Here is a 12,540-nt window from a genome sequence, read left to right as displayed (position 1 = left end):
GAGCCAGGCGGCGGCCGTTCCAGGGTGTGCCTGGTGCGGGAGCGGCGCGGCGACATGGGCTACGCCCAGGTGCTGAGCGAGCAGGAGGAGCGCGACAGACGCGAGGAGAGTCAGGAGCCGGAGGACAACACCGACGACGCCACATATTCCAGCACTGAGCCGGACAGCCCGACCCTCCCCACGCTGAAGCCGGCGTGCAACTCGCACTGGAGCGTTGTATGGTATCTGCCGCAAAGCGAAGACAGGCGCGGTCCCAGTGGCCACGTAGTGGTCCATTTTGCAGGACGCGGGGCGGCGGAAAGCGTCACAGATGTCTGAAGGGATACGCTTACGCCGTACGGCAGTGCCTGCGCCTGCCGTGGTCTGTTTCACTGTCGCGTGCCTTGTCACAGCGCTGGCAGTGCAGCGTAGCAGCTCTCTGTGGGACATGCCGCTGCCCTCAGGGATTGTCCATGATAGCGAATGTAACGCGCGCATAATTAAAAGCACCTCGTTCGCAGCTGATCACGAGGCTGGCCTTTTCATGGTGTGGTATGCTGTGTGTCATTCGTTTATGTAGACATATCTATATTGCCTAATTTTTAAGATCGCATTTTTACACGGCTGTCGGTAGTTTGTAACTATGTGCTTATGAATTAGTGGAGGACTCCATACAGTAATGGATTTGTCCGTATGAATGGTTCTGTTTGTAGTGCTGTTTTTCAGCGCCACTTCCTTTTACGGTTGGCCTCACCCAGATGTCGGGGTGCCCATGAGCTGCGTCCATGAGGTGCCCTGCCGCAAGACTTTCTACCAATTGTGCTTCAATCCCCACCCCATTGTGGGCGTGGGGGCTGCGACTTATCGCCAAAGATCAAAGAACGGTGGCGGTCGGACCTGCAAGAGGACACGAGTCAACGGGCGAGACTCGGCTAGTCTCGGTGTGAAGGATCACACTTGTATTCCCGAAGCGCTCGGTAATTTTAGTCTACCGCAAATATTTTTACCAGGTGCTTTGTGGTGCGGCCTTTCAAGTATGGGCTCCATTGCGATGTAAACGAGGCGACGCGACGAGATTCGGGTGGCCTGACCCGATGAACGCACTACGCACAGACAAAGTGCCGTTGGCTCACAAGTGCTGATTTTATTGTGTTGAAGGGAGGTTTGAACGAGTGTTTTGCAGGGATGTCTTTCGGGCTAAGTCTGTTCTTCTGCGACCAATTGACCGGAGGATAACACGGCACATCCCTTAAAATGGCAAGAGCTCGTTGGTGGGGTAATTATATGGCCAAAACAGCATTCTGTGAGTTTTAGAGGCGTGCGGCTTACCGATAAGGAACTAGGAGATAAAAATACGCGATGGCGTCTCAAACCCTATTTGAAGTTGCGCTTACGAAAACAGTTTGCGTGCTATAAAGTTTGTGAGAAGTTCAATCAGATGGCAAAGTGCCTCTGTGATGGATTGTGTCAGTATTACATTCGAGGTCAGTTAGATGCATACAGTGACCTTGTTTGACCTTTCACCTAATTTTGCTTAAAAATGTAAGCCTTCAATTTCTCTGAAACCGGTATGCACTTGGAGACCAATATATCTTCGTTCAGAGTAAGACAGGAATCGACAAGATCTTGTCCAGACATGTCGCATATCGAACTCGAACATTGGCGGTCTCGCACGGCCACACGCCATGAGCGGCCGGTCGGTGGGGTGACCGGCGCGGTGGGCTTACCCCGCCGAAAGCTGGGACTGTGACCTTAAGATCACTTATTACTATCTAATGCCAGTCACTTAGGCATTCTTCCGGAATTCTAAAACATTGAATGGCAGATGTGTGTTATCGACCTACGTGCCTGTCGCCATTCACGAATCGGGTAGACGGCAACGCCTCGCGCTTGTAGCCCTCACAGCGCATCGATAACCATGATTTAAACCTGACGCGGAGCTCGACATGCGAGGAAACAAACAGATGGTCTTAGGTTATATTGTTTTGTCCAGTGAGGCCCTGACCGGAGCAAAGTCGCCTCGTGTCCTGGCCCAGCACGCCTGTAAACGCGCGCATGAAATACGGATTACTGGGCAAAAGCGTAGTCATCCGCTGTTCCTGTCGATGTGATCACACCAACGAGTTTGTAGAAACCACACTACGGCTACGAGCTCCGGATCAACGGCAGGATCAAGCTCAGCAACGGAAGAGCGAGACCGGAACGCGACATTACAATCTCGCGATTCATGACTGATTCATAATTCTCGTCAAGATTTTGAGGTGCACTTTGTAACAATTGCACGCAATAATTTCTGCAGCTGGAGAAATTTCTGTCCGTTGATGTTAGAACACTCATTTCTCCGTCCATGCTCATGTTCAAAATATATCTTGTGAAACAATATATTGTATAACACATATTGTAAAACTATACATGATATATTTGCTTTGCAAATGCGAATGCATTATGACCGACAATAATATGTCAGTCACTTGCCTACTTTTTCATCGCATTATTCGACCCCTGGCCCTTACCGCGCCCAGGTGTGTATCCAGAGGCTTGGCAGGAGAGGGAAACAGGGTTGGCAAAGTGCCCCTTTGTAGTAAAAGACCAAAAAAGCTGTTGGATATGGTCAATTGTTAATGGAGGCACGTTCTTCTTCATATTTTTCATGTCTACCTCTATCTCTGGAACAGGAGCCAGAAGCTACCGCAAGCAATCCGCCTGGATTTTATAGTCAATCAATGTTTATCAAATCAATATAATCACAATTAAGGCTCAAAATACGGCGAAAAGAAATCACCCGTTAAACGACTGCATGAAATAAATCAACGGTGATCATAACATTGGCTTAATGGACTTTCTGGAGCGGAGAGAACTCAGGAGATTTGCCACTTTTTTCTGGGCTGTACAGCGACATTAAAGTCCGTGGGGATAGGAATGGGTCGACAATTTGTTTTAACATGGCCAAGTCATGTTTGTCTGGAAGTGTTCCACACTCAGCCAGAACTGATTGGTGATAAAATAATGTAACGTAGTTCTGAGCATTCGCGTTCCGCAAATCTCACAAAAATTCGATACAGGCGTTGCAGTCTTCATAGGCCCCGCAGCGTCGGCTCTGTGGGTAACACTAAGTCGTGGCCAGCGGGTGGACAAAGATGGTAACGCGTATGAAGTAAGCACCTTTCAAAAATTTTAGGATATCAACGGTACCTTTTAAATGTGGTCGGGCGTGTAGTTCACCTGTGCTACTTTTAGAAAGTTTAGATCTAATATTAGATCTAAATCTACTTTTAGAAAGTAGATTGATGAATTGAACGGATTGGCCCTTACAGCTCCATGAAGTGGTGCTGGAATCTGGTGGTAGAGATGGAGGAGTGAAGGTCGAATCTCTAGCTTTGTGTTGCTGTATCTGTTGATTTTTCCAGAAAATAATCTCCACGTGTGAAAAAGATGTGCCCAGCTTAATCTTTAAAAGGTGCACATCAATTTTTAAGACTTTCGGAAGGCCGCCTGGTGCAGTGGCCAAGGTCGTTCGGTTTTACTTAAACTGCAACCCAGGCCATCGCTCTCTTGCCTTTGAGATTGCGGGCTCGTAGGCTCAAACCTTTTGACAAATTGTGTCACTAGTCGATTCTGCAAAAGAAACGACGCTCTCAGGCAACCATAAATTTGCTTCATTAATTTTAACTCATTTCAACCCACTGTATTCAAGTCATAAGATCCCTTATTTTTTCCGGGAAAGGTGCCCCCTTGAACAGAGCACCAGGAGGCACATTATTGTTCGGGCAAGGGGTGAAGAGCCATTCCGGGCTGTCATTCTGGCGACATAGGGTGGGATCCCCCAGCCGTTTTGGAGGCCTTCCAGACGTGAGAGACCTTCTGGTCCGCGCAGACCGCAGTTGACCCCGGATCAACGCAGGAACCCTCATGGACGGAACAACATTCCTGATCGCCGCAGGTGGTTCAATAGAACCCAGCTCGGCTTGACGCACCCATGATGGAATTCGGATGGAGGGCCCATTGCCCGATGCAGAGGACCCTGTCTCGCATAGGACCCTTCCATCGCTTAATGTGAGCAATCATCATACGCTCTCATGTTCCTTTCATTGTCAGAGGGCCCCGACCAACGCAAGAGGCTCTCTGTTATACGCTGTCCCGTCCCCGTCCCTGCTCCTCAAATATTCACCTGACGGACTCGAACTCCTTGTTCACAAACGACGCTCTGTTAAGCGCTGGGAGTCACTGAATGATACAGGAGCCCCGACCAATGCAAAGCGTGGATCCGATCATGTCCCTGCTCGGGAAATGGGTCGCCAGAGCTCAACCAACACGGAGCCGACTGTTCGTTGTTGGTGATCTCTGGCCGAAATAGAGGAACACTCTGTCTCAGGTGTCGCAATCGGTGCAAGAGGTGCTCTAACTGACGTTAAGTATCGCAGCCCTATGGGCTGTATACGTATGGGCGGGGTTCTTAATGTGACCCTCAGCCAGCCCTTCGGTCCCTTCAGCCTTCCAATCAGGCGATTGATCGTTGTTCTCGAGAGACCCTCGACCCCGCTTCGGGTCCCCAAAACGCCGTTCCGACTCGCGGCTACCTGCCGCCACAAGACCTCTGTTAGGCGCTGTGGACCGACACAGGGCTCCTCATTGCGTCAGGGACCACACACATTGCAAATCGCAAGCCCCAGCCTCGTTCCTGCTTGGAAAATATGTCTCAAGGGCTCGAACGGACATCGAGCCGACTGTTTGGAGTTCGTGGTCTCCGGCAGACTTAGACATCCACATTGTCTCAGGGTTCCTCAAACGATACAAGAGGACCTCTGATTGATATTTTAGATCACGACCGAACCGGCCGCGAATTTGTATGCCACCGACAGCCAGTCCTTCGGGCCCATACGCCCTCCAACTGGGCCTTTTAACATCGGTTTCGTCGGGCCGCCCGGACCCCTCTCGGCGTTATCGAACATTTTCCTTGGCCGGTTCGGAGCCCCTACAAGCGCAGAAACCTCTGTTTGGCGCTGTGGACCCCTGAGAGAAATATGGGCCCCGACCAGTGTAAATCACTGGTCCCGGCTTCGTAGCTGATTGGGAAGGGCCCCTCAGACCCGAACCGATACAGAGCTGACTGTGCGGTGCTGGTGGTGCCTCACCGACATAGGCTCATATCGACTCAGGGGTCCCCGATCGGCGCAAAAGGCCCTGGCTGTTATCTGAGATTTCGTCGTCCCCGCATACCGGGACCTCTGAATAAGGCTCCGACTGGCCCTTCGTGCCCTTAGAAGTTGAATCTGGAAAAAGGAAGGGGACTATCGGGCCCTTGATCGTCAGACTCGTAGGCCTTTTAGGCTCTCTGGGCCTCCCAGAACACCCGCCTCTGGCCGACTTGGGGGCCCTTGCCAGTGCAGCGCCCCTATCAGGCGCTGCGGGAGCTGGCAGCACTGCGACTCCAACTTATTAATCGCTGGCTCCGACTTTGTTCCCGCCTGAGAAATGGATCCTCAGCCCATGCCGCCACGGAGCGGAGCCGTGTGTCTGACCAACATATAGGCCCTTATCGACTCAGGAGGCCCCTGCTCAGCGCGCGGGGCCCTCTGGCTGGCATTTAAGTGCCAGGTCCCGCGGCCGAGATCCCTGAATGCGACCTCTAGCCGACCTTTCGGCCCCTTCGGACCCTCGAACGGGGCCCTTAATCGTAGAGTGGGAGGCACGTGCCCCCTGCGCTCCCCCCTGCCTCTGCTGGGTAGGCCCCTGCATTCTCGATCCAGGCTGCGTCTATGTGCGCTCGCCATTTGACTTCTGACTTGGATGATCTGCGGCAGAAGTTGTTCAATGTCAGGTGGGTCAAAGGCATGTGACCATCCCAAGGATGACAGTATATTGAACTTTTTCCATTTAAGCTCTGTCGTGGAATTGGACTTTCACAATAGGAAGGTGGAGTCCTAGCACACACAACAATCCTGTTTGCGTGAGCTCTTATCTCAAAATCGTTCAGTCAAAAGATTTGAAAGACAATAAGATTACATTAAGGCATGCAACCGAAGCATTGTAGGACCGCAGTATGGACCGCAGTTAGTTTTCGGTGCTGGCTCAAACAAGGCCCGAGCCCGTTTCAGGGCCCGGGCCCAGTGGCCTTGAAGGGCCCTCTTCGGTGCTAGAGACCGTGATTGGCCATACCCTTCTATTGACTCATTGTGGACTATTGTGGACTATATTTCGTTGTCGTTTCTTGTATTTCCATGTCATGCCAGGCAAGAGGAACTCGACCAACGCAACGGCTCTCTGAACTTCAGGGTCCCGTCCTGTTCCGCGAGTGCAAAATGTTCCTCTGATCGAATTAGAGCCGTTTGCTGACACAGGCTCCTCTGCTAAGCACTCTGTGCTTTGATGCAGGGGGCCACATTCCTTTAGGGCCCCGGCCAACGCAGGGGGCCTTTAGTATCAATCGCGTGCACTGACTTGTCCCTGTTTACAAGTGCCCCCCCCCCCCCCCGGGTCTAAACTGACTCAGAGCTAGCTGCTCAGCGTTGATGGTCTGGTACCTTCATAGACGTTTTCGTCGTCTCGGGACCCCGACAGGCGCCACGAGTCCCTTTGGCTAACCTTTAAGGGCTAGGCTTCGCCTCGAGTTCGTCCCCGGCCAAGCCTTCCGGCCCTCCAATCGGGCCCTTGGTGGTCTGTGCCGTCCCGAAGACCGTTCAGAGCCTAGTGGGATGATATGTTTCTGTCCCCCCCCCCTCCATACGCTGGCTGCGCCCCTGGATGTTTAGGTATGTGCGAAACTCAATGATAGTCGCCGACTCGGTCTCAGAACGTAACTCCAAGGTGAGTAATGGCGTTTCCCAAAACATTGGAATGTGGATGTCAGCTTGGCTAAAAATATGGTGGTCTTGATGTGGGCTTAATTTCCTAGGTTCTGACAAGGATTCTTCATTTCCTGTTACATCTTGATGATTTTCACCTATTTGGTGGAACTTAGGCCAACGTGATGAATGGTATTATTTCTCGACCTTCCAATTGTACGAACACTTTGTACAATTGGTGAATTGAGTAAGCATTACTACAATTTGTTTGTACAAGCGTCTGTAAGTTCACCAGTTGTACAAACACTTCGTAACTGGTGCACTGGTGAATTGGAAAATTGGTGAATAGGCATTACGGCTGACGACTTCGTTAAACTGGTGGTAAAATATCTACATTAGTGGCAAATAATCCGATCGGTGATATAATGCTCATTTTGGTGTGATTTTTTTGTGAAAGCATCTGTTTTACTCTCTTATTCATATTTGGTGACCGACTAGCAGGAAATCGTAGGTTTTGGCCCGGAGACCTAAAAAGTGATAGCCGGGGCTGGGGAAATTTCTTCTGGCTCACGGCCAAGCAAAACCGCCTCCGTGGTCTAGGTGAAAGATGCTGGACTCGTAATCCAGCGGTACTGGGTACGAGTCTCAGAGCGGGTGCATTGTTTGGCCCGACTGAAATGAAAAGGTCAGCTGGCAAGTGGCCGGCGAGGGTCAACCCTGGCCCGGGGCGGCTGCGTCGCAGCATGTGCGGCGCGTAAAAAACCCCCGCAGTCCTGTCTAGCGCAAGGGCGGAGGCACAATTATCCGTCGAACTGGACGGTATGACTTCGGTGATGGGTTCAGGGTACACGCAACAAGCTATGCTTAGCAGGTACTATGAACCCAGAGTCACCCATACAAACCATTCGGAATAAATTTATAACAAAGATCAACGTTAAGCCGGCTTATGCCATCCGGCGCAAAGCAAAGGAAAGGAGAAGCTACGTTGTGTTAAAAGGCCAATTCCGTCCGTATGCAAAAGCAAGCACATAAAAACACGGCGAATTCACGCGTCCATATATGAGTAGGTTCTGCTGTCGTAGTTTCTTGCGTCCGGCTCACTGGTGCGCTCGGCACGTCCAAAGTCACTTCTGTATTTGACACACGTCACAGGCACTTCACAGTCCGTTCCGCCGGCGCGTCCGTTCTCGCGCCGGCGGCTCCCCGAGTCTTCTCCTGGTTACTCCCCTCTCCTGGCCCCCTTGGCCGCATACCTCCTACCTGGGCGCCTGGGGCAGGAGGAGGGGAACGCAAGCGCCTCGAAGCGGCCCTCGTCAAACTAAGCAACATTCACTGGCTAGCACATAGGGTTCCCTGGCACCTTATGCAGCATGTACAGGCACATACAAACACAACACACAATACAGAACGATGCACTGGAAGCCAGGACCACCTCATTGCCGAGCCGATTTCTTCTTGGCTCTGCCGGTGGATCAGGCGGATACCATTGCCGCAAAAAGGAGTCCTTCGGTTCCGCCGCCCTGCCAACGAACAGGGAGCCGGCCCAGCGCTCCCTATAAACCCAGCACCAGAAATAACCACAAATAGCTAAAATAGCTACTTGTACTAAATTCTGTAAGTCAGGACCAAAATAAGCATTTCACCACCGATTAGATTCCGGGTGCCAATATGAACGTTTTCACCACCATTTTAACGAAGTCGTCAACCTTAGTGCCTAGCAAATATAGGAAGGAAATGTCTAGAAAAGAATTTATCCGCCAGGTTGGCTGAAGATACAACATATAGGTGAAACAAATCACCAAGATATGAAAAAAACAAGAATTTGCACCAGAATCTAGGATATTTAGCCCACCAGCAAAAACTATCATATTTTAAGCCAAAATGGCATCAATTTTCGAATGTATTTGGACACAGGCGTCATTACGGAAATTGGAGATGTGCTCTGAGCGCGAATCGCTGACTAGTATTGAGTTTCGTACATATCTACGCATCCAGGGGCGCAGCCATGTGGTGGGGAGGGGGGGGGGGAGGGCACAGGGAACATGTCATCCCGCTAGGCCCTAAGTGGCCTTCGGAATCAGGACCCTCGGCACGAGCTATGAAGCGCCCGATAGGAGGGACCGAAGGCATGACCAGGAGACGACCCGGGAGAAGATATGACCCCAAAAGGTCAGCCAAAGCATTCGTCACGTCTGTGGGGGGTCCCGGGACGAAGGCATCCATGTAGGTCCAAGACCACCAATACTGAGCAGCTGGCTCTGAGTTTTGGCCCGGGGGGGGGGGGGAAGGGGCTCATTAACGAAGCAGGGACAAGGCCTGTCGGCAATTGTTACTGATGGCCTCCTACATTGGCCAGGGTTCCTAAGACAATGTGGCTGTCTATACCAAAGCACAAAGTGCTGAACAGGGGGGCCTGTGTCGGTAACGGTCTCTTAGTCGACCAAAGGATCATTTCGCTCAGAAGGAACAGGACGGGACCTTGAATGGCAGAGAGCCTTTTGCATTGGTTGAGGTCCTCTCGCCTGACATGGAATGGAAATAGAGAAATGAACATGAAATGGTCCAAAATGAGAAACTATAATGGTCTGACCAGTTACAGACTATAGTGCCGTACAGAGGCCGTGCAGGGCCCTTGGGACTGGGCCCAAAAACGGACCCGGACCCTAAACGGACCCGGGCCCCGTTTAAGCCGGGGCCTGAAAACCCTAACTGCGGTCCATACTTGCAATACACATACGTATTTTGGTGACATGTCGCATTTTTGTCATAACCGTTTTCGAAACCTTTCTGATCCAATAATTTTAAGATCATGGAGCCCACGCAAAGCAGGTTGTTTTGTGTGCTCAATGACTCTACCTTCCCATCGTGAAATTTCGGTTCTACGGCATAACCTTATGGAAAGACTTGAATACACCGTAATGCTTGAAACAGTCCCGTGCCCTTCGACTCCCCTGAGATTGAACATCCGTTGCCACTGGCCACAGACCATCCAAATCAGAAGTACAATAACGGGCGCATATAGACCCAGCCAATATCAAGAATGTAAAAGCCCACCTCCATCTCACTACCACCCCTTCGTGGTGAGTTTCACTGGGATGCATCCCCGTGTTTGGCTATTCTCGATGTGGCCTTGCAAGTGCATACATATACAGAGGGCAACTAAGCCCCTTCACCGGCGCAGGTGGGTTGGGATCACCAGTAGCTGATACCACCCTAGCTACGGGAAATTCATTTTGGATTGTGATGCTTTTTCACCTGTGATTTTCACCATGATTTTCACCATCACCAGACGTTTTAGCACTGTATCTGATCGGCTTACCTACCAGATTTTCAACCAGCCCCATTGTGATGAATCAGCCCTTGGTGCTAATTTGGCCGTTTCGGCTCACTGGTACAGTTGGTCCTCAGGTTGACTATTTTAATGCTGGAAAGGTCATTCTGGTTATGTCGGTAATTTGGCCCGTCGCGTAACTATTTTTTTTTCTCGCTATTTTATAGGCTTTTGGCTTTGAGAATCTTGTCCATCACTATGCAGCCAGCTGATTACTACCGCTGGCACTGCCGGCCTCGAACGCACTGTTGTTAGACGCCGAGGTGTAGTGGGGGGTCGGGGAATATATCGGTTCTTGTCGAAATCACAGCCAGGTGAATTTGGTTGAATTCGGGGAATCAAAACAGCATGCCTGATAGCGATATCTAGATAACGTTGTGAGGAACAATGTTGTAGCACGGTTTAAAGCCGAGTCATGCCACAAACGTATGGAATTTGATAGGTTAATCTGGCTGGCAAAGCTGTGCTATTTTAGTAGTTGCCACATTTTATCAGCATTTGTGCGTGCAGAGATTCAAACATACTGTCCCATGTTTTGCTTGACATCTATCATTTTGTTCAAGTATGGTCAAGCTGCCTGTGAACCCAGGCATGTCATTATTTTGTGGTAAGGTGGGGGCTAATCCCAATGCTCTCCAAAATAACAAACTCCCTCAAATTTTGTTCAAATGCCTTCAGAAGATTGATGAACATGTGGGAGCCTGACATAGACACAGTTCTTGTCATCAATCTCACCCATACAGAGTCCTCACCTTTTAATTTACAATTTGCATATGAATGTATCACAATAGTTATTTCTATGGCAGAAGTGGTGTAGCATGCATCTCAATGAAGAGATTGCATGGAATTCATGTTTTAAACCTGGGAAGCCCAGCCTGGTCCAGCTATTCATGTTGTCTAAAAGTTAATATTGTGACCCAACTCAAATCATCATCAGGAATAAGTGCAGCTAAATAATGGTTTAAGCATCAATGACCACTTTACTTAACTGACTCATACTTGCATGCACAAATTGCTTTATTCTCATTCAGGTTATAGAATGGATATAATGTATGTATATATTATATATATATATATATATATATATATATAATGCAATCATATAGACAGCCCAGAAACCACATATTTGGTTGATTGAAATGTGGTTTATTCTAAAGATGACCAAAGGTGACTGAGAAACCAACAAGTGTGGAGAAGCAAAATATGTTCATTTTTCTGTTCATGCAGTTTGCTTTGTTTTGTGTGCTGCGTGGTTTTTTCCTGTGCTTGGCATTTATGCAGGATCCAAATCTCAGAGTATAATTTTTTGTTTGGCATTAAGGATGAGTAAAAAATGGATATTGGTAAGTGATTAAGGTGAAAACATGCTTGTACTGTGGAATATTGCCATTTGTTACTTACCTCCCATTGGGCAATCATTAAGCAAAAATGTATTGTGTAAAGGCAGATTCATTTTCTGATTTACAACTGTCATCAAGCACTAGCATTGCTGTTGGTGCTGGAGCATGTTGTTGAATGAGTGGAGTTTTTAATGTGGTCTAATGGCCAACAATACCATTTTGAAGCGCACCAATGTAGTTCATTGATTCTTCTCTCCATACAAAGATCTTAGGCCCCATTGGATGAACCATGTTGGCGGATCTTAGGCTCCGTTGGATGACCACATTGGCGTCACAACCCTTCCTTTGCAGATGACTTCCTGTGCATCTTCGAGACGGGGCTCGAAACCGACACATGACCCATTGCCACCAAACAACACAAGCAGGTGAGCAACTCACAGAACACCAAATCTTCAGAACATAGCACCTCAAACATGACTGATGACATCAGAGGCCCTACCCATTTGCCAACATGCCCCAGACTCAAGCAAGTGGATCCATGGTTTGCACATGATTGTGCGAGATGGTGATATACATCAAACCTCAGTTTTGCACGTGTGATCATTATCTAATATGATTTGTGATGCGAATCTCATGCCGCTGTGACACCAAGTGGACGAGGTTCGCATCTGTTTTCCGACCATTATTTTGAGTTGCGTGCGATAAGAAAGTTTTTGCATTATCGTCTTTTACCACAAATCACAAGTAGCCGTCGCCGCAGGCGGTTCAACACATTTTACATCAGCAAAAATAAAAGACGCCGAGGTGCATGTGGAACGGGGTCCAAAATCGCCAACGGGACGTCACAGCGATGCGGGACGGAGATTTCGACTCGGGGGGGGGGGGGGGGGGGGAGGAGGACAGACAGCCACAGTGGCAACAATGCTGATAGTTCCGTGCGACTATTCATATGCTGGTATAAAGACTGTGAGATCGCTGGTGCTTGGCGCTTTTTTCGAAACCAATGGGTCCCGGCAGCCGGAGCAGGAAAGCCCGTCAAAAAGTGCACTGCATGGGCCCGCATTGCACTGCGTGGGCTCGTGCACTGTATTGTATTTGAACCGTGCGA

The 12,540-nt window shown here is 49.6% G+C and overlaps 1 protein-coding gene across 1 annotated transcript in view; it reads left to right on the top strand.

The window, feature by feature from the left end:
• Nucleotides 1–54: 54 nt before the first annotated feature.
• Nucleotides 55–12,540, top strand: part of LOC119100010 (innexin shaking-B) — a 20,791-nt gene continuing 8,305 nt past the window's right edge. The window contains exon 1 of the mRNA XM_037223129.1: nt 55–221. Coding sequence (XP_037079024.1) covers nt 55–221 — 167 coding nt within the window. The remainder of the gene's footprint in view (nt 222–12,540) is intronic.

The sequence above is a fragment of the Pollicipes pollicipes genome, unplaced genomic scaffold (assembly GCF_011947565.3).
Source record: "Pollicipes pollicipes isolate AB1234 unplaced genomic scaffold, Ppol_2.1 Scaffold_4881;HRSCAF=5763_pilon_pilon_pilon, whole genome shotgun sequence".
In the NCBI taxonomy this organism is placed as follows: domain Eukaryota; kingdom Metazoa; phylum Arthropoda; class Thecostraca; order Pollicipedomorpha; family Pollicipedidae; genus Pollicipes; species Pollicipes pollicipes.
The sequence above is the reverse complement of the archived record's forward strand: the minus strand, read 5'-3'. Positions and strand labels throughout refer to the sequence as shown.